General features: G+C 46.6%; 1 protein-coding gene and 1 long non-coding RNA gene across 8 annotated transcripts in view; one reads left to right on the top strand and one right to left on the bottom strand.

The window, feature by feature from the left end:
• The window catches only part of LOC125963456 (uncharacterized), a 62544-nt gene that overhangs the window by 19369 nt on the left and 19042 nt on the right, over window positions 1-24133 (bottom strand). The gene's annotated exons all lie outside the window — the stretch shown is intronic.
• ZSCAN2 (zinc finger and SCAN domain containing 2) lies at window positions 988-22689 on the top strand. 7 transcript variants are annotated; one of them, XM_033402898.2, is made up of 4 exons: window positions 988-2529; window positions 4248-4761; window positions 19948-21406; window positions 21961-22689. In XM_033402898.2, exons 2-3 carry the CDS (start codon window positions 4359-4361, stop codon window positions 21387-21389), a joined length of 1845 nt encoding a protein of 614 aa, XP_033258789.1. In that variant the 5' UTR covers window positions 988-2529; window positions 4248-4358; the 3' UTR covers window positions 21390-21406; window positions 21961-22689. The 7 variants fall into 7 exon arrangements, with proteins under 7 accessions (XP_033258789.1, XP_033258787.1, XP_033258788.1 ...); XM_033402896.2 differs by having other exon boundaries at window positions 989-2202; window positions 2402-2529; window positions 19948-22689; XM_033402897.2 differs by having other exon boundaries at window positions 989-2202; window positions 4252-4761; window positions 19948-22689.

The raw sequence follows: 24133 nt of genomic DNA, 5'->3' as shown, positions 1-24133 counted from the left end.
AGTCAAGAGTGCTCACTAGTAGAACGGAGCCTCTGTCATCCTTGTGGTTTGGTGGATGGAGAAAGGAATCACTTGGAGGACCAACCCTACCCACTGAACTGGGCTGTGTTTCCGGGCTTGCTTGCTGCCCCAGGCTGGTCTTAGGGCACTGGCTTGGGTACCAGAACCATTATGCCAGGAATTTGGTCTTAAATGTGACTTGCTCTCTATCTAAATGTAGGGAAGTTCACACTGGCCAGGACCAACTTCTCAGAGAATCAAGCACAGGACAGAGATGGCTGGGTCCAGGATTCTCCTGTGACAAGATGGTGCCAGTTTCTTGTGGTCATGAGTTGGCTTGGGATAGAAGCAGAGAAAAATGAACCCTTAGGCTGCTGGGAAGTTTCAGCTGTATCCCACCCTCTAACCCCCCACCCCAAGCAAACAAATATTTTCCCTTTTGTGTAAATTTCCATTCCTCATGAGGATGAAAAAGTGGAGAAACAAACTTTGTTAATATAAGATCATGTCCAAGAATTATCATCCTCAATCATTTTGGAGATCTTGCTTTCTAGGAATGCTGACCACTGGAGAGGTGGTGGCTGGAAATTCTGCATCCGGGCACTCAGTGCAGACTTCTTAGGCCAGCCTGGAGGTGGGGCTGTCTGCATGTGGTCACTTTGGGCTAATAAATTAAGATGCTACCCTACCAGGGATGTAGCATTCAACAGCTGAACCTCACTTTGCATTTTTATACTTAGAGGGTTAATTACTGAAAAATGGATAAAATTCAAATAATCTTTAGAGTGGTGGACAGAACTTTCTACGAGTGACACAAAACTCAGAAGCTATAAAGAGACAAGACTGACAAATCTGACGCCATGTCAAAACATGTCAAATTTCTATATTAAAAAAAAAACAGCAAAAAGCGAACAGCAAAGTGAGAAAACTAGCAGCAACTTCTATGACAAACAAAGGAATCATTTTCTTAATATACTAAGAGCTTTTACGAGTAAATGCAATTTAAAAAAAGGGAAGGAGATAGGAACAGTCAGTTCATAGAAAATGAGATTAAAATCACCAATAATCATGAAACATGTCTCAAACATTCATGAAATGAAATTTTCATGAAAATGAAATTTAAATGAAAATTAAAACAAATGTAGTCATTTAATTGTGCATGCCCCCAGTAATTGCTCTGTACAAAAATACACCACTGTTCTATCACAGGCCGTTAAAAGTGTCTTTCTCTCTTTTCTTATATTTCTCCCTTGGGTTTCCAGGCAGTTACTCACATGCTGTCATGGGACAGCCATTTCTTTAAAAGCGCCAACCGTGGGAACCCCACAGTAGAAGCCAATTTCCTACTCTCACCTCCCTGTGCTGACACTGACAATAAGTAACACTGGGTAATTATTGATACTAAAATGGAGACTTCGAGCATGTGTGCTAGGGGCGGTGTCCCTGCGAGGGAGGTGATGATGGGGCGGGTTCCATGCAAGAAGAGATAGACGAAAGAATGGGAATTCTGCTGCAGAAGAGGCGGGACAGGGCTTTCCTCCAGACCCTGAAACACCACGTGCGAAAACAAAGGGGTGTGCAAAAGCCAGGTGCAAGTGTGGATCTGCAAGCTGTGGGAGGGGCGCCGAGCTCGGCGGGAAGGGACTTCTCCCGAGCGTATTCCTTTCCTGCTCAGGGACTACTTTCGGCCGTCGAGGGGCCTGACAAAATTACTTGCCTCACAGTTCACGGCTGAAAGGGAGCGTCCATTCAACTTTCCCTTTTCATAGAGAACTATATGGAGGACTTAAAGAAGTGAAATGACCCGTCCCAGGTCACAGCTCTGGCCCACACTGGGGTCCTGACTGCCAGTCGGCAGATTTTCCTTCCTTTGGCCCTACCGCACTGCACAGGGTATCAATCCCAAACTCTGCTCCGTGCCCCGCGGTCGGAGTCTGCTCGATGGACTACACCTCCCACAATGCCTTTGGCCCAGGCTCCCTCCCTCCGCCCGGCTGGGTCCGTATCCGCCAATAGGAAAGCAGAGTTTCCAGGGGCAGTTCTCGGTGGCCAATGAGCGCGGCGGAGGGCGGGCCTCTCCCGTCCATTGTTCTCGGTGCCCCCTCGGGCTTGAGCCACCTAGACTCCGGAGGTGCCGGGCACTGCCCGGGGGCGTTTTTGCGCGCGGAACGACCGCGGGATTGGCATCTGGTCTCTGGAGAGGTGAGCCCGGAGAGCCAGAGCTGGAGCCGCGCGGGCCGAGAGAGCAGCCCGAGGCAAGGGGATAACGGGCCTGGAGCCAGTGCGGGCAGCCCTGTTGGGGGAGGGGCGTCGGGGGCTCTGTCCCCGTCCCGCGGGCCCCCGCTCTCCCGGTTTAGGCGCCCGGTTAGCTCAGCGACCGGACATGGACTCTTCTCCCTAGCGGTGAGCTCCGTGTACATCCAACCAGGGGCGCAGAGTTTAGACTGGAAGGCACAGTGGACGACATCCCGAGCAGCTCATTTTACAGATGGGGAAACTGAGCTTCAGAGGGGGCGTGGCTTGCCCCAGGTGAGACAGCAAATTAACTGACTAGGAACGGTTTTCCCGGGCTCCCAGTTAAGAGTTGTGTTATACCTGTGTTTCTTTTAGCCATTTGGTGAATACATATTGAGAGCTTCGGTGTTTCCACTAGCTTTTCTTTTTTGTTCTTTTTTAAAAAAGTTTTTCCTTCCCTATTTTTTTTGTGTGGGGGGGTTATCTGAGTCTACGATGTAGTGACGATTTTTAAAAATAACTTTTCATTGCCTTTTAGTCTTTATTTTAAATAATTTGTCATTTCACTGCTCTCAACATTTTGTAGAATTTCTGTCCAGGTTTTTTTTTTCCTTGTGTATGTGTTCATTTTTAAAAGGAATTGGGGTCATACTGTGTCTGGTTTTTTTGCCTTCCTGGTTTTGTTTTTATCCATTAATTTTCATATTATGAGGATTATTTTAAATAATTAATGATTAATAATTATTGTCAGCATAATTTTAAAATTTTAAAAAATACATAGAGCAGAGTGCACAAATCTTAAATTTCATATGTATGCTCTTATGCAACCATTGTTAAATCAAGATATAGAACATTTCCAGCTCCACTGAGCCCCTTCTCAGTAACGGTCCCTCAAAAGGTAGCCATTATTACATTAGCACAGATTATTTAATTTTATTTATTTATTTATTTGTTTATTTATTTATTTTCGGCTGCGTTGGGTCTTTGTTGCTGTGCGCGGGCTTTCTCTAGTTGCTGCGAGCGGGGGCTACTTTTCGTTGCAGTGAGCGGGCTTCTCTTTGCGGTGGCATCTCTTGTTGGGGAGCATGGGCTCTAGGCGCGCGGGCTTAAGTAGTTGTGGCACACGGGCTCAGTAGCTGTGGCTCTCAGGCTCTAGACTGCAGGCTCAGTAGCTGTGGCGCACGGGCTTAGTTGCTCCGTGGCATGTGGGCTCTTCCTGGACCACGGCTCGAACCCGTGTCTCCTGCATTGGCAGGAGGATTCTTAACCAGGGAAGTCCCACATTAGCATAGTTTTTAATATATTTTACTGTATGAATGTGCCATAATTAACCATTCTCCTGCTGCTGGAATTTTAAGGTGTCAAGTTTTCTTTTTGCAATTAGAAACAATGTTATGGTTGTGTGTCCTTGCAAATGAATTTCTCTTTACAAAGATGGTTATTTTAAAAAATAAATTCCTGAGGGGCCAAGGCTGGATCTAAGAGTACAAACATTTTAAAACTTCATATTTTAAAATATGGTAATAATGCAGTTGAGGTATTTCCTTCCTTCCAGTGAGCGTCAAAGTGTCTTGACATCTGATCCTTTGCACATCCTTGAGAGGTCCCCTTCAGATAAGAAGGATAGGTGTTATTATCTCTACTTATTAGGTGGTCAGTGAGGTTGTGTGACTGAGTTGTATGTTAGGTCAAGGTCACTCTGCAGCAAGTCTGAACTGACTTAGGGCAGGATAACTCAGTCCTGGGTTCTTGCGAGGACTTTGAATTTCTGTTACTCATGCTTTGGTCTTTTGGAAAGAAAAATACTCTATTTTTTGTGCTTGTGATTCTTCTTAACTTCTCTTGCCATAGAGATGTTTTCAGGAATAAGCCATTTTTCCTTTAAGAGGGACAGGAAACTTCTGTTGATTTGCGGATGTAAGAATCATTTGGTGGCCTGACCTGGGCTGCTGTGAGTTAGATTGTTTTAGGACAGTTTACTTATTGATTCTAGTTCTCTTTCTCATTCTTAGCCAGACTCCTTGTTGAAATTTGAGGAGGGTGCTGTCTTCTCAGAGAGCCTGGCTGGAGAAGACTGAAGGTCAAGGTTAGAAGCCTGAGTGATTCCCCCCAGAACGTGGATCATGGCCTCGGAGGTGCCGAGAGTAACCACTCCCCTGAGCCCCTTAGTCCGTGTCCCTCAAGAGGAAGATGACCAGGAGGAGGAGGTCGCCACCATGATCCTGGAAGACGACTCCTGGGTGCAGGAAGCTGTGCTGCAGGAGGATGGCCCTGAGTCGGAGCCCTTTCCCCAGAGCGCCGGCAAGGGCAGCCCCCATGAGGAGGTGGCCGGAGGGCCACAGGGTGCCCTTGGCCGTCTTCGAGAGCTCTGCCGGCGCTGGCTGAGGCCAGAGGTGCACACCAAGGAGCAAATGCTGACCGTGCTGCCAAGGGAAATTCAGGCCTGGCTGCAAGAGCATCGGCCCGAGAGCAGCGAGGAGGCGGTGGCCCTGGTGGAAGATTTGACCCAGACCCTTCGGGACAGTGGTGAGATGCAGAACCTCGTAGGGAGAGGGTGGGAGCAGCCCTCTGAGATGGAAGAGTGTGGTGTTTGCAGAGGAGAAGGTGGTATCCAGGACTGAGTTCGGGTCAGCCCCATCCCTCTACTCTGTCTGCAGGTGATCAGCCCATTGTCACCCCAAAATGCCCTGGTTGTGTGCAGTGACAGTTCCAGAATTTCGGTATAAGAGGGGCTTAGAGGACTATTCTCAGAGCCAGATTTACGTAGTTAGCACAGTTTTTTTGTGTGTAGTTGGAGCGGTTGGGAAGCTGATGGAGGTTATGGGGTGAGGGGCTGAAGACCCCCATAAACCACCCCTTGGCACTTTCACCCAGTTGTGCAATAAACTTCCAAATATTTAAGTTCCAGCAATTAGAAAAACCAAATCCTGTTTTAAAAAAGTGATTATTTTTGTGAAATCAAGGTGAATGACGAGTAAGCCAGCTAATAACTAGGGACTTATCTGTGGTACAAAGTCATCCCAGGCTCTTAAAAGAGTAATTCCAAACCTGAGCTTTTTGCAACAGTTAATATATTTGTCTCTTGTGTTATTAATACGTTGTGGGACCCATGCACGCCGTTCAACCACTCTGCCTCCATTCTGGTCTTCAGTTGTAAACTGGACTGCCTTGCTTACCAGATATTTACTTCAGATCTACCTGTGCCCCTAGGACTGTTTCAGGACCCCCAGGAACCAATGGCTGCCTCTGTGAGGATGTTCAGGGAACGGAGTGGGGAGAGGAGAGGAGAGGTCAGAGAAGGCTTCACAGAGGATGTGACACTTGAGCAGGAGTTGAGCTGGAGGGGGGTTTGGAAAGGCGCAGGGCAGGGGGAGGGTGTGGCATCCCAGTGGAGCTGAGGCTCAGAAGGGTGGACCGGTGTGGGATGGGTGGGATGACCACATAAGGAAGGCTGGCTGATTGGAGTGGAAAGTGTGTTTTTAGGAAGGGGTAGGAAATAGGGTCTGGGGGAAGGGTGGGTGAGGCTTAGACCAAATGTCTTTGGCCTCAGCAAATTCTAAACTAGGGCCCCAGGGGCATGGGAGGAAGCTGAATTTAGCAACAGGATGCAGGTTTGATTACAGGAGGGAGATGCCAGAGGGAGGAGAGCAGCCAGGAAGCCGTCTGGATGCTGGATGGGCAGTGATAGGGGTGGGTCCAAGGTGGGGACTGCAGGGGAAGAGGAGGAGACTGGACGCATGTGAGAAAGAACTAACAGTAACCCTAGCCAGCACTGATGGATCCTTTTTGTGGGCCAGCCAGCGTGCCTAGCATCTGATATGCAAAACTCACGTAAACTCTCAGAGAGCCTGGCTGGAGAAGACTGAAGGTCAAGGTTAGAAGCCTGAGTGATTCCCCCAAGAACGTGGATGATGGCCTCAGAGGTGCTGAGAGGAACCACTCCCCTGAGCCCCTTAGTCCAGGTCCCTCAAGAGGAAGATGACCAGGAGGAGGAGGTCGCCGCCATGATCCTGGAAGACGACTCCTGGGTGCAGGAAGCTGTGCTGGAAGCTTGGAGACAAGCGGAATTATCATCACCGGGGAAGATAAGTGACTCCCTTAAGGTCGCGCAGCTAGTACGAGGCTGAACCAGGATGCCAGCTCAGGGGTCTGAGGACGTGGCTAATGTTCTTAAGCATTTCATCACATCTGATGCAAAGTCATAGTTGCCAGTGGGATGTTGGAAAGAGGGGCTGCAGATGAGGAGTAAGACAAAGGTGACTAACTCAGAGGCATCTAGTCTAGAGGATTCAGAAGGCTGGAAAGGGAAGGTGGTTTGGGGACAGAGTTGTAACAATGCCCAGGGACTTGGGAGATGTGAGTATAAAGCTGTCCTTTGGAGAAAAGGGTGGTCATGGAGGGCCACCTGTGAGCCCAGGCCTTCACTGAGCACCTCACATGTCCATCTTGCTGATAATCCCGTGAGGTGGGTGGAACTGTCATTTTACAGATGAGGAAATGGAAGTTCAGCAAGGTCAAGCTCTTCCTTGAGGTCACACAGCTGGTTAGTGATGGAGCCGGCCTTCAAACTCCAGTCTGTTTGCTTCCACGTGTGTTTGGTAGATCCCAGGTTTTATTTGAAGCAAAATACCTGATTTTCTTTGGCCCTGAAAAATAGCTTTTAATTTTACTCTTCCTACTTAAAAAAGCAAAAGCCTCTCATCCTGTTTAAAAACCTGTTTACTATGTAACGAGTTTGTGATGAACCTCAGGCTCTTCAGTGAGATGCTAAAGAGAGGCCAGAGGGGTGGAAGGCTGAGGAGAAACCTCTGGGGTTACTGTTCAGTTGGGGAAGTCACAAAGCAGGGCGTCAAGTCTCATCAGGTGTCTCTGAGGCAATGACAGGCTCCCACTGTGACAGCCCTCCCCACCTGGCTTGCTGGAGGGGCTTTGTGCCTTTCATCTTTCACGGAACGTCCCGGATGGGGAATGTCCCAGACTGAGTGGGTTTGTCAGTGCTCTCATTTCTGCCATTGAGATCGTCTTTGTTGGTTTTCATTTGTCTAACACATGCTCCTGACCTGCCTTATGATTACTCAGAGGAACCTCTTCAGTGATCTCCATCCCTTCTCAAACATTTACTCAACATAAGACCACTTGATCTCTAGTCTGTTTGTCTAGCTCGGGACCTTTGGTCACATTTACCCAGCACATTTTCAAGGCCTGGTTGGACAGTGGTGGTTTAATATTTGACTAGCAGGCACCTCTAGGTGTTCACAGTTAAAATATCTTACAATTCCAGTTGAGATTGGACCTATATTAATAGTTTAAGTGGTAAAGCTCATCTCTCTTTGTGTTTCCCAAGGGCATTTTGATCCCCATACCCAGCCCTATTTCAGGCTCTTGGTATTTCACCTGATCTCTCGCAGCAGCCTCCAAAGGGAACCTGCCTTCAGCCTCTTTCCCCTGCATTGCTCCACTCCTACCTGAGTGATCGGGCACTCTCCTGCTTAAAAATCTTCTTGAGTTCCCCAGTGTCTCCAAATCAACCATGACCTCTTTGTCCTGCTTGCAGCCCGTGGCCCTGTGTGACCTGGCCCAGGTGCCCATGGCTGTTCCTCCTCTGATCCCCTTGCCACAGCTCTTGCTTCATTCAGACCAGATCTTGCTGTTTCTTGAACATAATCTGTATTTGCTGGCATTCACCTGTGCTCCTGAGTTTTGACTTGGAATGGCCTTGTCCATCCCTGTGTGATAAAATCCTGGTCTTCCTTTGAGTGCACACCTTTGGAGACCTGCTCCATAAAGCTGTCCCTCCGGCCCCTGTTTCCTGTCCCCAGTTCCACCCGCCTGAGAGCATCTCTGATCACCTCTGCTAGAAGTCATCTCCCCCAGAACATTTGGATTCTCCTCCTCTTTTGGCTCTGTATCGTATTCTGTCTTGTTTTCTATTTGTATGAATACTCATCTTATTTCTTCTAGGAACCTATAAAATCCCCAAAGTCAAGGAACCTATCTTTTTCTTAACCTTTTTCTTTTTTTTTTTTTAAGCTCTCGCAGTACCCAGCACAGTGCCCTATACATAGTGGGGACCCAGTAAGTATTGTCGGGATGAGGAAATGAATCCTTCGAGCCTCCCTGCAGGTGTGGAGAAGCTCACCTGCTGGGTCCAAGAAGGAGGCAGATAGCTGCTTCCTTCCAGGCTTATCTGCCTCTCCTTGAGAAAGCCAAGCTAAGTTTTGTTTTAAAACAAAATGGGGTTGGGACTTCCCTGGCGGTCCAGTGGTTGGGACTTCGCCTTCCAATGCAGGGGGTGCAGGTTCAGTCCCTGGTTGGGGAGCTAAGATCCCACATGCCTCGTGGCCAAAAAACCAAAACATAAAACAGGAGCAATGTTGTAACAAATTCAATAAAGACTTTAAAAATGGTCCACATCAAAAATATCTTAAAAAAAGGTCAAGCCCAAAGTTGGCAGAACGTAGCCAGGTATATTTCCAAATCTAGAAAGGGAGACTAGGTAGGACTGCAGCTTAGACCTGGGAGAATTCTTAGGCTGGTAGGCAAGTCAAGCAGCTTAGTCCAGCAAGAGAGCACCTACTCTTAGGTTTTCGTTCTTGGAAGCTCTGTATTAATCCTTTGTTTATATTCAGCAAACTCAGTGAATATTATCATATTTATGCTGTTAACCAAGATGTTTATAAACATAGAGAACATGTTTCTGAGTATGGAGGTGGGTACTATTGCCGTTTCTCAAATTGCAGAGGCTCAAGGATATCTCCCTTCATGGCCTGAGAATAAACCAGTAGGTGGCCTTTTTCACCTCTTGTTATCCAGCCAAACTGGTAGGAGTAGTCCATGGGACTGGCAGCATTTACTTGAAGGGACAAGCTTTGGATTTGGAAACCTAAGGTATGGTGAATCCACACCCCAGGGAGGACAGTTGCCTGGAGGTCTCTTGCACCGGGGAGCTGGTCTTGGATGTGGCCACCAGCGCACAAATGCCAGAGAAAATGAAACTGTCGTGGGCTGGACTTGGAAGCCGCAGTAGGGCATCACTGGTCCTGTGGAGACCATCCATCCAGTGATGTGCTCTTTCTTTTTATTTTTTAAAAAATAAATTTATTTATTTGTTTTTGGCTGTGTTGGTTCTTCGTTGCTGTGTATGGAGTTTCCCTAGTTGCGGCGAGCAGGGGCTACTCTTCGTTGCGGTGCATGAGCTCTAGGCGCGCAGGCTTCAGTAGGTGTGGCTCGCGGGCTCTAGAGCGCAGGCTCAGTAGTTGTGGCGCACGGGCTTAGTTGCTCCGCGGCATGTGGGATCTTCCCGGACCAGGGCTCGAACCCGTGTCCCCTGCGTTGGCAGGCAGATTCTTAACCACTGCACCACCAGGGAAGTCCTGTGCTCTTTCTTTTTAGATGAGATTGGCCCACATGGTTCACGCCTGGCAGCTGTGTTTTTAGCCTGTTTCACAGGCCTGTTGAAAGACCATTTATGAAAAGCACTAGTTACCTGTGTTGCTGGTCACAAATTACTGATGTAAAACCCAATACACTTCCTTTTTTTTTCTGGTGACTTGGAGAATGAGAACCCCAGTTTTCCAGGGCAATCTTGAGTATTTGTCCTTGTAAAGCATCAAAATGTCTCAAATTCCAATAGCTGGCAGCCAAACCATACCTCTCAGAATGTCTCACATCGGTCTGTAAGAGGCCTGGGCCCTGGGGCCAGAAGTCGTTTCTCAAATTGTATGGCCTCATTTTCGGTTCAGAAAGTATAGTCACTAGAGTTGAGACAGCTTGTCCTTGAACTGTTCTCTACTTGCTCTACCCACCCTCATCTCACTTTCTGTATGAAGTAAGCGGAAAAATACCTTTAGAGCCCGGAGACCAGTGGACTAATGCCGCAGCAGCCTCCCCAAGATAACCCCAGACCAGTGTGGTTGCAGCATCAGGCTGAAAGGGGAAATGCTCCTCTCCTAACAGATTCTTTTTTTTTTTTTTTTTTTGGCCGAATAGCACGGCTTGCAGGATCTTAGTTACCCGACCAGGGATCGAACCCAAGCCCCCTGCAGTGGAAGCTCGGAGTCTTAACCACTGCACCGCCAGGGAAGTCCCTAACAGATTCATATTATCTCATAGAAGCCCCACCACCCGAAAAAGAAACTGCTGCCATCAGAGGGGAGCAAAGGGGAAATTATGGGGCTCAAAATTGATAGATTCGTGACATGTAAATCCTCTGACCATTAGTGTGGGGTCCCTGTGCCATCAGCATCATCTGGAAGTGTGTTAAAAATGAAATCCCCGGGCCTCCCTTCAGACCTACTGAACCGGAAACTCTGGGGGCGGCGTCCAGCACGTGGGTTTAACAAGCCCTCCAGGTGATCCTGATTCAGCCACCAGTTTGAGAACCACTGTGCTAGGCCTATGGTTCTCAGACTTCTCATTGGGGTCCTGGAACCCACTCCAGGGATTCTGATTTTCTCATTTAGTTGGCATGGGGGTGTGGCCCAGGCAAGGGAGTTTTGAAAGCTTCCCAGGTGGTTCTAAGATGCAGTAAAGTTTAAAAGCCACTGCTCTAGAGCCTTGTTACTCAGAATGTGGTCCATGCACCGAAAACATAGGTGTCACCTGGGAGCTTGCTAGAAAGGCATACCTCAGTCTCAGCCCAGCCCCACTGAAGCAGAATCTGCATTCACCAAGATCTCCAGGTGATTTCATATGCACTGTGAAGTTCGAGAAGCACTCCTCTAGACTAGTCAGGAATGGAGATTATCAACTTCAAACCTACTCTTGTCCAACAGGTGAGCTGAGTCACAGCTGACCTCTTCAGCCATCCTCAGCATCACACCTGGCTTTTGGTGGGCACAGGCAGCAGCTTCCCTATTTTGAGCTTGCTGGCCCAGCAAAAATGCTCCCTTGGTGACAGCAAATGAACAAATACTTTCATGTTTGTTAATAAGGGGAGTGAAGAGCGGTGCAGGGTTGTAAAGGTATATGTCTTTTTAAAGCCACAATTCTCAGTTTCAAGACAAAAACACTTTCAGTTCACTTAAATATTTGAAGTGTATACCATACAGAACTCTCAGAGAGATGTAACATTATAACCGTAACTGTTTGGCAATCATTCATTTAAACCAATAACATCTCCTTGCTGTTTTGACCAGTGCTTTGTCTTTCAGGCAGTCAGAGTTCAGGGGGAACAACGGTCTCAGTCACTCAGGCGCTATCAGGTTCCCGTCAGTCTTGCCAGGGCAGCGCCCCGATAGGGAGAGCCCCACTTGGGCATCAGCTGTATCAGAATTACAGACCCACTTCTGCATTTTAGACCAGTGGCTCTGACCATGGTGTTGAGACACAGCGGTATGTCACAATCAGGGGGGAAGGACCTTACAAGAATTCTGAGCTTAACACACATTAAAGCACCAAAGTTTGTGACCAGTTATGTCACTGTTACAGATAAATTACAGCAAATTCAGGCTTATCCCCATATTGACAGCAATTTTTCTTACACTTATTCTGGTACGCTTTGTAGCATGGGAGAGAAAGCAGAGGCCTCTGACCAGGCAGGAGGACACACGTGGCCCAGTTCAAGGACAAGCATTCCATGGGAATGTGCTGTGCATGTGAGTCTAGAGCCCATGTCAAGGGCAGGAAAATACAAGATCCATTGATTTAGACCGAGCTGCAATTGTCTAGTAACCAATAAGGGCCCTATGGCAATTCAGGAATCATTCAGTGGATGGACCGTTCAGTGGATGGTGTTTGGACAGTGTTCTGACCCTTTTGAAAAAACTAAAACTGGATCTCTACTTCACAAGTTACACAGAAATCAATTCCACATGAGTTATAGATCTATACTGTAAAAGATCTGGAATCAGCTATAGGAGAGGATTTTTGTAATCTTGCAGTGGGGTGGGACTTCTTAATCTTAAACAAGACAGAAATCGTCAAAGCTAAATTGAACTCATGGAAACAGAAAAAGTCTTTTATATTAAAAAGATACTGTGGACACTTCCCTGGTGGCGCAGTGGTTAAGAATCCACCTGCCAATGCAGGGGACACGGGTTCAAGCCCTGGTCCGGGAAGATCCCACATGCTGCGGAGCAACTAAGCCCGTGCGCCACAACTACTGAGCCTGCGCTCTAGAGCCCGTGAGCCACAACTACTGAGACCGCATGCTACAACTACTGAAGCCCGCATGCCTAGAGCCTGTGCTCCACAACAAGAGAAGCCACCACAATGAGAAGCTTGAACACCGCAACGAAGAGTAGCCCCTGCTCGCCGCAACTAGAGAAAGCATGTGTGCAGCAACGAAGACCCAACACAGCCAAAAATAAATAAATAAGATACTATGAACAAAGTTCAACGAAAATGCACAGACTGGGAGGAAATATCTGTAACAAAGTCTGCAGTGTAGCAGATAAGAGTCAAAATCTTGCTCTGTAAGAGCATCTATAATTCATAAGAAATTGTCAACCCAGTAGAATAGAAGGTAAAATATATGGTCCGGCAATTTAGAAATGAATAAAAACAAATTATATCCATATGAAAAGATGTTCAACCTTACAAATTACCAGGGAAATACCCATTAAAGCAAGATACTCTTCTTTTGCCTGTTAGTCCATCAGAAATTGAATAGTGTTTCTAAGAATTCTCTGCCTTTTTGAGCATTAACTTCATCTTTTAAAATTAATTCCAGAATTTTTCTAGTAAGGTATCAACTATTTTAAATTTGGTAGGAGTACATAAAATGATATATAAGGGCCATAAATTCTTTTTTCTTGTTATGGTGGTAAAATATATAACATAAAATTACCATTTTAACCATTTCTAGGTGTATAGTTCAGTGGCATTAAGTACATTCACATTGTTGTGCAGCCGTCACCACCATCCATCTCCAGAAATTTTTCCTCTTCCCAAACTGAGACTCTATACCCATTAACAGTAACTCCGGGCTTCCCTGGTGGCACAGTGGTTAAGAATCTGCCTGCCAATGCAGGGGACACGGGTTCGATTCCTGGTCCAGGAAGATCCCACATGCCGCAGAGCAGCTAAGCCCGTATGCCACAACTGCTGAGGCCCGCGTGCCTAGAGCCTGTGCTCCGCGACAGAAGAAGCCACCGCAATGAGAAGCCCACGCACCGCAACAAAGAGCCCCTGCTCACTGCAACTAGAGAAAGCCCGCGCGCAGCAACGAAGACCCAACACAGCCAAAAATAACTAAATAACTAAATAAAATCTATTAAAAATAAACAAAACACTAACTCCCCTTCTCTCCCCACAACCCCTGGCAACCACCATTCTGATTTCTGTCTCTATGAATTTGCTCTAGTAGTTTCGGGGGAGATCAAAACATTTAGAAAATGAGACCGCGTCTTTCCTTTTTCCTTAATGCCTGACTCATCTCTGAGTTTTCTCTACTGGAGATCTGGCCGTCCAACCGCTTGCTCACAAGCCTGCTTCCTCAGAAGCCTGCCTCCCTGTATCCAGTCTCATCCACAAAATATGCTCATTTTGAAATAGCAAACACTTTCTACTGGTGAAGTTCCTTTTTAAAGAAAATTCCCAGCTCCTACCATCTCATCCCATCTCTACTCATTAATATGTTGATATTCCCCTTTTATCTGACCACATCAGCTTCTGAGTTTTCACTTTCTTAATTGACCACCCACAAAAAAAGAGAATTGCCCGCAGTTGAATGTACTCTATACTCTTGATTTCACCAGTGTCACCTTTTCTTGAGGAGGAGCTTGGGAGGAACCAGGATCCCTCATCCTTCCCAGCTCAGTGATTTTTTTTTCCCATTTGGAGGCCCTCGTTAAGTCAGATCGTCCGAAGGGTGCTCTTTTCTGTCCTTTAGAAAGGCTCCCGTGCCTCTGTGTTATCAGAGACCAACCTTAAAAGAACTCTCAACCTTCCTTTGGCCTTCCCTGGAGTATAACAGTCTTGAATCTTTGTCTACGTAAAGGAGGATAGGACTGGTCCTTAAGCAGCAGACAGTGAGGGGGTTATGGGGTCAGGATTCTGCTCAGATGGGCCTCTGCAGTGAGGTGGCAGAGGAAGATAATCACACAAATTAAGCATCATGTCTAAAGGCTCCCAGATTATAAAGGAATTCTCGCATATTCTTGTCTAATAGTTCAGTACTAATTTTTTTCCCTTTAAATCTTTGATCTATTTGAGATTTGTCCTAGTATGGGTCCAACTGAAATTTTTCCATTTGACTTAACTGCTTGTTCCCAGCATCATGAATGCTGGTGTCTTTTGGATGTGGTGTCTTTTCTCCATGGATTGGAGAGGCTACCCTTATATTCAACATATGTGAAATTCCCATGGTCATAGAGATTATTTTTTTCTGTTCCACTGGTCTGTCTGTTCACGAGCCACCTGAATTAAGTTCTGAATTCACATGTATTAAATTCTGAACTCACATGTCTACTGAGTCTATTTCTGGAGGTTTGGTTTTGTTTCATTGGTCTGATTGTCTATTAATGTTTTAATTACAGTAAGTCCCCTACATACAAACAAGTTCTGTTCCGAGAGCATGTGCGTAAGTCCAGTTTGTTCATTAGGTCCAACAAAGTTAGCCTAGGTACCCAACTAACACAATCGGCTATGTGGTATTGTACTGTAACAGGTTTATAATACCTTTCACACAAATAATACATAACAAACAAACACAAAAAATAAAACATTTTTAATTTGAAAGGACAGTACCTTGAAAAGTACAGTAGTAGAGTACAACAGCTGGCATCCAGGGGCACGTTCATGTCTTTGAAAGTTCGTAACTTGAAGGTTCGTATGTAGGGGACTTACTGTATTGAGATTTTATGTTTTAACATTTGACAGAGAGAGTTGCTCCCCGCCTTACTCCCCTCATTTCAGTCAGTAATCTTATCTACAATAATGTTTATTTTTGTACTGTTAAAGACTCTTATACTTCAGTTACATGATTTGCCAGTTTTAAATAACCTTTGGACTCCCAGGTATACAGATGAGGCAGTTAATGAATATATCCTATATCCCAGTTTCTTCCCCACAACCCCAGTTTTGGTTAGCATGTCATTTCTACATGTCTGTGTAACATTTACATTCTCTTTTTTCACTCTAATTGCCACAGTACTTTTAGACGTTGTTCTAAAGTTAAATGTATCTGTTCAGCCCCAGTCCTTTTGCTCTGGCATTGCCTTTGTCTCGTGGTTGACCGAAATTCATCTCCCAATAGTTTCCTCAAGAAGGGTCATAGGAACAGTATTCTGCGAACTTGTGTATATTCAAAGCTGTTGGCCTGTAAACTTTATGCTTGAAGGACAGTTTTGTTGAACGTAAAATCCTTCACATCCGTTTTCTTTGCTTGCATGTCTTGTAGCTTTTGCTGTATGATCTGCAGGGATTGAATGTTACCGGAGAGAAATTTGAGATGGTTGATTTTCTTCCCCCATATAAGTGATTCGACCTTTTTACCTTGTTGTCCCCTGTCTCATTAGTAACCACCCTGGGTTAGTTTTCCTTGGCACACAGTGTACCTTTCAAGGGTTCCTCTTTTTTTTTTAAATGTATTTATGTATTTAATTTTTTGACCACGGGGTACATGGGATCTGAGTTCCCCGACCAGAGATCGAACCTGTGCCCCCTGCATTGGAAGTGCAGAGTCTTAACCACTGGACTGCCAGGGAAGTCCCATCAAGGGTTCTTCTATCTTTATAGATTATACTTGAAGGATTTGTTCTGTTCCTTTGGCTTAGTTTCCTTTTTTGAGAACTCTAGTTATATATTTATTGATTCTCCTTTTATCTCACTTTGGTTTCTGTCATTCTCTTTAATCTTTTTTTTTTGAACTTTATTTTTTTTTATACAGCAGGTTCTTATTAGTTATCTATTTTATACATATCAGTGTATACATGTCAATCCCAATCACCCAATTCATCCCACCACCACCACCCCGCCCCGCTTTCCCCCTTGGTCTTTAATCTTTCTAACTTCTTTCTTTGTTTCCATCTCACTCCAAATCTCCCTTTCCGTTCCTGTGCTTTCCAAGGTGCCTATTTTCCGTTGAGTTCCTCCCCGTTTTGTCTTCATTTCTCTGGATTTTTTTCCCTTCTTCCCAGATCACATTTCCTCTCTTCCTGTTGTCTCTTCTCAACTTCTACTTTGTGGTCTTCCTTCACAGAGGCGGTTGCTTCACTTAACATTCTTTAGGGATGAAAAATGGTCATTTTTCTCAATAACAATAATTCCTGTGATTCACTTGGGAGAGTCAAGGCTCTCTCCGCTGCTTTACAGAAACAGAAAGCTTCCTGCACACACAGCTCATCTGTGTGATTCTGTATAATTGTAGCCTCACCTCCCTTGCTTCTCCAAACCAAAGAAGCCAGCCCTGCTCACCCCAGTTCCCAAATGTACCGATGTACTTGAGGGTGAGTCCCTGACCCTCAGGAAGTGATTTTCTGCCTGAGCTTTTTGAGACACTGCCCCCAAGAGCGCACCCCTCCTGCTTTCCATGCTTGTTCTCTTCACGTTTTCCCTCCTTGGCTTCTGCCCGGTCTCTGCTGTTTTTGGAAGCCCTTACATGTATTTTGTTGTCTGCAAATTGATCTCCCTCCTGATCTCACTGAAAATGAAGTCTGAGTTTTTGTTTTTCCTGTTGCTTCTGAGCTCAGCCTGGAACATACCAGTTCTGATTTTAGGGCAATGAAAAACCTTATTAACTACTGTCCCTGTTTGGAAGAGAACAACTACAAAGGTCATCACAAAAGGGTTTTGGGTCATGTTAGCTTGAAGAAAATGAATCAGGGCCTCAGCCTGGAGGTTCTTATAGAAGAGATAATAGCAGAGCTCTGTGACAGAAACTTGCAAAAGAGCAGTCTTGCAGGATGTTGAGGAAGCACAGAATTTCTGGCCCTAGCCAGGCAGGAGCTTGCATGGTGCCCCTCATTCCTGTATCCATCCCCTGGAGATCTGGGGGAGGGGGGCCCGAGGGCACTTATAGGAGTCCACAGATTACCAGCAGCATGTATGTCAGTGTGAGCATGAAATGTAATTATATGCTTAATTGCAAGTTTAAGTAGATCTTATTTTGACTAAAGACATGAGTGGAACCTAGGTTCAACCTGAGAGATGTAGGCCACATTGTATCATGTTCATACACGGAAATTTACATTAACTTATAGAGACTAATAATCACTGAATTGAGCCTCTAACCTTGAACAGTTTATCAGCATTAACAATGGAAATGTCACTAGGACTTCGTGTAATTATTTTGCTAATTGTCTTCCTTGCTATGAATGGAACTACTTTCTTATGAGGTCTGATGTGTGATGTTAGGTCTTAGTAATAATCAGGCTATCACCTTTATCAGTAAAAGCATTGACTGACTTCTGTATACGCTATAGAATTTTTAAAAAGGGTTGAAGATAGCTTACAGAAATAGAGCACAAAGAAATTATAGTAAAGAAGAAAATATTGGGAAGGAAAAAATGAAAGAACACAAGTTGCATGCTGTAAAAACATCCAGTATTCCTGCTCTGGGCTTTTGGCTCCAAGCTTCCAAGCAGGCAAGGCAGAGAGGGAGCCACAGTCAGGGGCGTGAGGCAGACACAGATCACTCAGAAGAGAAGCTCCTTTTGATACTTCCATCAGAGAGAAATTTCCTCCTCTGGCCGATCAAGAGGATATTGTGTGGTATAAACAATGTCGTCAACAACTTCCTGGCAGCATTAATGTTCCTGACAGCTGCTGACTTAAAAAAATGCACAATGTGAGAGTTGAGGGTTAAGTTTTATTTGGGAGAAAATGAGAACTATAACTCGGGAGACAGCATCTCAGGTAGCACTGAGAAACTGCTCCAAAGACGTAATGGGGGAGGTCAGTATATATGTGATTTTGGTGAAGGGGGAGTATACACAATCAAGCACATATTTTTTTGCAGAAGGTTTCTGCTAGTCTCGTGAAGGTTACTGCTAATCCCGAGGAGCAGACGTCACCATGAAGGAATTGAGTGCTTTTCTAGATACGAGGGGATGCAAGAATTGGGCTCATAAAATGGTCTCCTGAAAATATTAACTATCTGAAGACCTGTTCTGCCAGTTTTTCCCAGAGCATGGAGGGCCTCATTTCTGCTCTCCACCCTGAACTCCTTTCAGGGGGAGTTGAAAGTCAGCAGCTGCAGCAGCATGTGATTTAGTCCTTGTAGAGGTAGATGGCAAGTGCCAGTTTGTAGCTGACACAGCCATTAATTTCTTTCTTTTTTTTTTTTTTTTTACTTTTTTTTTTTTAATATTGATTAACAATGTAATGTTAGTTGATAGAAGTTCATTTCTTTCTTTTTTTTTTTTTTTTTGCAGTACGTGGGCCTCTCACTGTTGTGGCCTCTCCCGTTGCGGAGCACAGGCTCCGGATGCGCAGGCTCAGCGGCCATGGCTCACGGGCCTAGCCGCTCCGCGGCATGTGGGATCTTCCCGGACCGGGGCACGAACCCATGTCCCCTGCATCAGCAGGTGGACTCTCAACCACTGCACCACCATGGAAGCCCTCATTTCTTTTTAATTTTTTACTTTTTGGCTGTGCTGTGCGGCATGCGGGATCTTAGTTCCCCGACCAGGGATCGAACCCGTGCCCCCTGCAGGGGCAGCACGGACTCTTAAGCACTGGACCACCAGGGAAGTCTGTGATTAATTTCTAATGACCCTTCTTAGAGTGTTCATCAGTGTCAGCCAGAGTCATTAAACCAACACACAGTTCAGTGAACACAGTTCTGCCAGTGTCAGAGCAGTGTGATCCAGGCCCACAGCTCTGCTGGCTTAATCCTGGGATAGACTTTAGAGTCTCTCATTTGAGGAAGGGCATGCATGTTCTTCCAGCAGTCCTCCCTCATGATTTGTTTCACCCAAATGTTTGATAAGTATTGGGCAGTAGTTTGGCAAGTTTCTGGAAGGTAGATATTTTGTATTACCGATAGGAGATCTATCTGTAGACTCTCACTGCAGGTAAATTTGAGGGCTCTTTTGGTTTTTTTTTGGCTGCGTAGCATGTGGGATCTTAGTTCCCTGACCAGGGATCAAACCCGTGCCCCTATAGTGGAAGTGCGGAGTCCTAACCACTGGACCGCCAGGGAAGTCCCCAAATTTGAGGGCTCTTTTAACTGCCCACTTACTTGTTTCCAGTCATGTGTATAGACACATAGAGTCCTTGTTGCTGGTGCCCTGTCATCTTGTCTGTATCTTACTTAAATGCCAACTAATAAGATTATAAGCATCAGACATTTTAATGCACAGAATTATTATATAAGCTCCATTTGAAAGGAGACTGAGCTTTAGGGGAATATCTGTGGTACCAATAAGAAACTCATTCATTCATTCATCAAATTTAATAGAGCACCTACTAAGCATCGAGCACCATGGTGAGTATCGGGGACTGTGTACCCTGTTGCTTTCCTTTGATCAGGAATTTGAAAATTCCCACCTGATCTCATTTCCCAGTGGAGAAACAAGTAGAGACCTGAAACCCACATCTTTAAGACTTAGAAATTCTGGGTGATCACCATAAAGATATGAGACCTGGCAACTGGATAACCAGTTAGAAGGAAATAAACCTGTCTTTTTTTTTTTTAAGTTTTGAGGGTTCTCTAGCCTTTTTATTTTCACTCGAAGTTTAATTCATTTTAAATTTCCCCTTTGGTTTTCTTTTCTCATCATTACAGGAAATTGAGTACAAATTATACAATTTTCTTCATTGTTTCAGATTTTGAGATCCAGAGTGAAAATGGGGAGAACTCTAACCAAGACATATTTGAGGATGTTGAATCACATGAAATGTTCTCTGAAATGCCTGAAGGGGAAGGCATTCCACAATCTGACTGGGAAAGTGACTTGGAGAGAGACTGCAGCTCCCGGGGGCCCCAGAGAAACACCCCGGGGGAGGACCATGGGGAAGTGCCACCCCAGAGCAGGGAAGTTGGACAGCTCATAGGCCTTCAGGGCACCTACCTGGGTGAGAAGCCCTATGAGTGTCCCCAGTGTGGGAAAACCTTCAGCCGGAAATCCCACCTCATCACGCACGAGCGGACCCACACAGGAGAGAAATACTACAAATGTGATGAGTGCGGAAAAAGCTTTAGTGATGGTTCCAACTTCAGTAGACACCAAACTACTCACACTGGGGAGAAACCTTATAAGTGCAGGGACTGTGGGAAAAGCTTCAGCCGGAGTGCAAACCTCATAACCCACCAGAGGATCCACACGGGAGAGAAACCCTTCCAGTGTGCTGAGTGCGGCAAGAGTTTCAGCAGGAGCCCCAATCTCATCGCCCATCAGCGGACTCACACGGGGGAGAAACCGTACTCATGCCCCGAGTGTGGCAAGAGCTTTGGAAACCGGTCCAGCCTGAACACGCATCAGGGGATCCACACGGGAGAGAAGCCCTACGAATGTAAAGAATGCGGCGAAAGCTTTAGTTACAACTCCAACCTCATCAGGCACCAGAGGATCCACACAGGAGAGAAGCCGTACAAGTGCCCCGACTGCGGGCAGAGGTTCAGCCAGAGCTCGGCCCTCATCACCCACCGGAGAACTCACACGGGAGAAAAACCTTATCAGTGCAGCGAGTGCGGGAAGAGCTTCAGCCGCAGCTCCAACCTGGCCACGCACCGGAGGACCCACCTGGTGGAGAAGCCCTACAAGTGCGGGGAGTGCGGGAAGACCTTCAGCCAGAGCTCCAGCCTGATTGCACACCAGGGGATGCACACGGGTGAGAAGCCCTACGAGTGCCTGACATGTGGGGAGAGCTTCAGCTGGAGCTCCAACCTCATCAAGCACCAGAGAATCCACACGGGTGAGAAGCCCTACAAATGCAATGAGTGTGGGAAAGGCTTCAGCCAGCGCTCCCAGCTGGTGGTGCACCAGAGGACCCACACGGGTGAGAAGCCCTACAAATGCCTCATGTGCGGCAAGAGCTTCAGCCGGGGCTCCATCCTGGTCATGCATCAGAGAGCCCATCTGGGAGACAAGCCATACAGGTGTCCCGAGTGCGGGAAAGGCTTTAGCTGGAATTCAGTCCTCATCATACACCAGCGAATACACACCGGGGAGAAGCCCTACAAATGCCCTGAGTGCGGCAAAGGCTTCAGCAACAGCTCCAATTTTATCACACATCAGAGAACTCACATGAAGGAGAAACTTTACTGAAGGGGCAGAGAGGGAAGGTGAGGGACTGGCCCAGGAGGGCACTTGCCACTCTGCCCCCAGACAGGGATGTGTCTGTAGAAGAGCCATTCTTCCTAAAGGCTTGTTGGGGATCTTTGCCAGAATCTTACCCCTGCTCACCCTCATTTCTAGGATCCCATCGTCTTAGTGGTCAGAGTCAAACCCCGAGAACAGAGCGTAGGAATGGAAGGTCGGAAAGCTGGGGCTTTTTCTGTCACGTTTCTCGACTTGATTGGCTCCTTCTCTCTCCATCCTCTGTGCCCCAGTTTCCTCTTCGGTAGAACAGGGGGGATATTTCTCTGTGTGGAACGGAAGACAGCATGGCCCACATTTTAGAGAAATACCAGAAACCTGTTGGTGTTGTCTGGTCGTTCTGCTGCCAGTTGTTGGGCTAAGGTGCCTTCACCCGAGCTGCTAGCATCCCAGGGCCCCTGCCATGGCAGAACTGGCCCTTCCTGCCTTTGTGTCCTGGGGTTTGATTTCGGGTCAAGGTGGAGGGGCTTCTCCCTTTCTGAGTCATCCGCATGAAGCTAAAGCCCTTTTCTCGTTCTAGAAAGTGTCAGGAACACCAGAACACGAGGGAGTCTGGCCCAAAACCAGTGTCCCAGTACCTTCCCATTGATAGGAGTTGCCCGGGGCCTGCCAGGGAAGGCATAAATGGAGGAGATGTATGTGTTTGCTCTTGTCTCTGCTTACTGTCCTGGGGTAAGTCGGCTGTGGGTCGGTGGGGACACATTTATTCTTGCAGGGGTTTAGTTTTTGAGTGTGAGGTGAAGTCAGAGCCGCCAGCTGCCTCCCCCTGGTGGGTGGTATTTCTGTCTTCTTCAGGGTGAAACAGTCCTGCACTCTGCAGGGTTGCCTTGTGTCTTTACCCCCCAGATACATGGCCCTGTAATCATCACTCTGTGCACTTGTCGTTTTTATCTTATATATGCAGGTCTAGAATTCTGTCTGGTAGCTTTTGTATACAAAGAACGTTATTTTTAAGGAAGTGTTGATTTTGAGGACACATCACCTGTACCCTGGAGAGATTTGGGCTTGAATCAAGAGTTGTCCTACAGATGTCGCCCTTGATCTTGGGATGCTACCAGGGCTTTGTTCTTGGGTCCTTGAGCTATGAAACAGTAAAGACAGGATGATAGCAGGTGAAGGGCTTTGTTAGGAGGGAAGAGGAGGGTAAATAGGCTTTTCTCTCTTAATCGTAGGGCCTGCCTTCAGAACGCACCTTGGTTCTTACAGGGTGGATGCTCCAAATTGCCTAATAAAGTACAGTCCCACTCTTTTCCTGAGTCTGTCTTTTCACATGTGTTAAAAACCCGAACTTGACAAACCCATATCTCACTTCCCCACCCAACTCACCTCCTGCCCCAGGCTGGAAGTGGTCCAAGACCTTTAGGGGGAAAGAAATCACTTGCTTCAAAGAGCACACCTTTGGGTGAACCTAGTCCTGTGTGCTTGACCAGTGCACCCACCTCTCCACTGCTCTTTGCTATCTCTGCATCCAGTCTGTCAGCCAACACTTGGAGAGGCAGCTTTGGCTAAGGTGCCAGATGATTCCCAGTGGTCTCCTTGGGAGGCCATCTCCACCCAGAATCAACCAAGTTAGACACAAGGAAGCTCTGGGCAGTAGTAGTAGTTGTTACACCAAACCACGTAGGCTGTGAAATCCCCGTCACCGATTCCATTCCTTCACTTACAGGGCAAACATTTACTGAGGGCGTGTGTACCATCACCATGCTAGGTGCTGGAGAAAGGTTGTGAACAAGAAGTTCCGTTACCCGTCGTCATGCCGCTTTACTAGGAGAAAGATTTCCATCTGTCTGGGAAGATACAAGAGCTGCCCTGCCTGTAAGGGAGAGTGGACAGGCGGGTTTCCTAGGTGGCATTCAGTTCTGGAATTTGGGTTGTAGAAATGGTGTTTTTTCTCTTTCCCTTAAGCTCAACTTGAGAAAAGAATTGGTATTAAGGTTTTTAAACCTTTCTAACTAAGTTTCTTTTTTTATTCCTCCCTACCTGGTATAAACACAAAATGTCCTGGAAAGAAAGGAAGCCAGATTAGCTGAAATTGCAGAATTAGACTGGAACCAGGTTGGGGAAATGACAAATGGTGGTTCTAGAAAGGTTGAGAGCCCATTGCTTCCTGTCCTGCTTGCACCTAGAGGGGGTCTGCAGAGGCAAGGAGGGGTCTTCATGCTGGATGTGTTGGATGGAAGGACACGGCCTTCTTCCCCTGAAAAAAGTCAAGAAGCCCCAGCCCCCTCGGCAGATCTGCCTCTGCTACATCTTTGTTCACAACTCAATTACACCTGTGTCTCTGTAACAAAGACTATTTCCCCTTCAAGGTACATATATTTAGGGACCGAGTTTTTGTTACCAGTTTGTTTCTAAGTTCATGGGAACAGCTTTGGGACCATTAAAAACCTACAGTAAGTGGTTTTTTTTAAAGGCATCTGCTTTACCCTCAGTGTGGCCCCCAGGCCCACCTCAGCAAGTCTTTCACGTGACTTTGGTCACTTCCCTCTCCCCGGCCCCGCAGTGGCCGCCCTGTACCCATTGCCCCTCAGACCCACGCCAGCCCCCAGGCTCTGCTCACCTCTGAGAACCTTGAGCCTGCCAAGCATGGCCTCCCTCAGTGTCCCAACCAGCAAACTTCTGTGTATCAAACCCTGTCACTTCCTTGCCTCTGGGCTCAGCCGAGATGTGTGCTTTTGGTTTAATAGTCATCT

This window comes from Orcinus orca, chromosome 2 (genome assembly GCF_937001465.1).
Source record: "Orcinus orca chromosome 2, mOrcOrc1.1, whole genome shotgun sequence".
NCBI classification, from domain to species: domain Eukaryota; kingdom Metazoa; phylum Chordata; class Mammalia; order Artiodactyla; family Delphinidae; genus Orcinus; species Orcinus orca.
This window is presented reverse-complemented; position numbering and strand designations above follow the sequence as displayed.

Excerpts from the sequence above, each read along its gene's own strand:
- ZSCAN2 (XM_033402898.2), top strand. The coding sequence starts at position 4,359 with ATGGCCTCGGAGGTGCCGAGAGTAACCACTCCCCTGAGCCCCTTAGTC. Across the intron at positions 4,762-19,947 it reads CCAGACCCTTCGGGACAGTG|ATTTTGAGATCCAGAGTGAA; the intron begins GTGAGATGCAGA and ends TCATTGTTTCAG.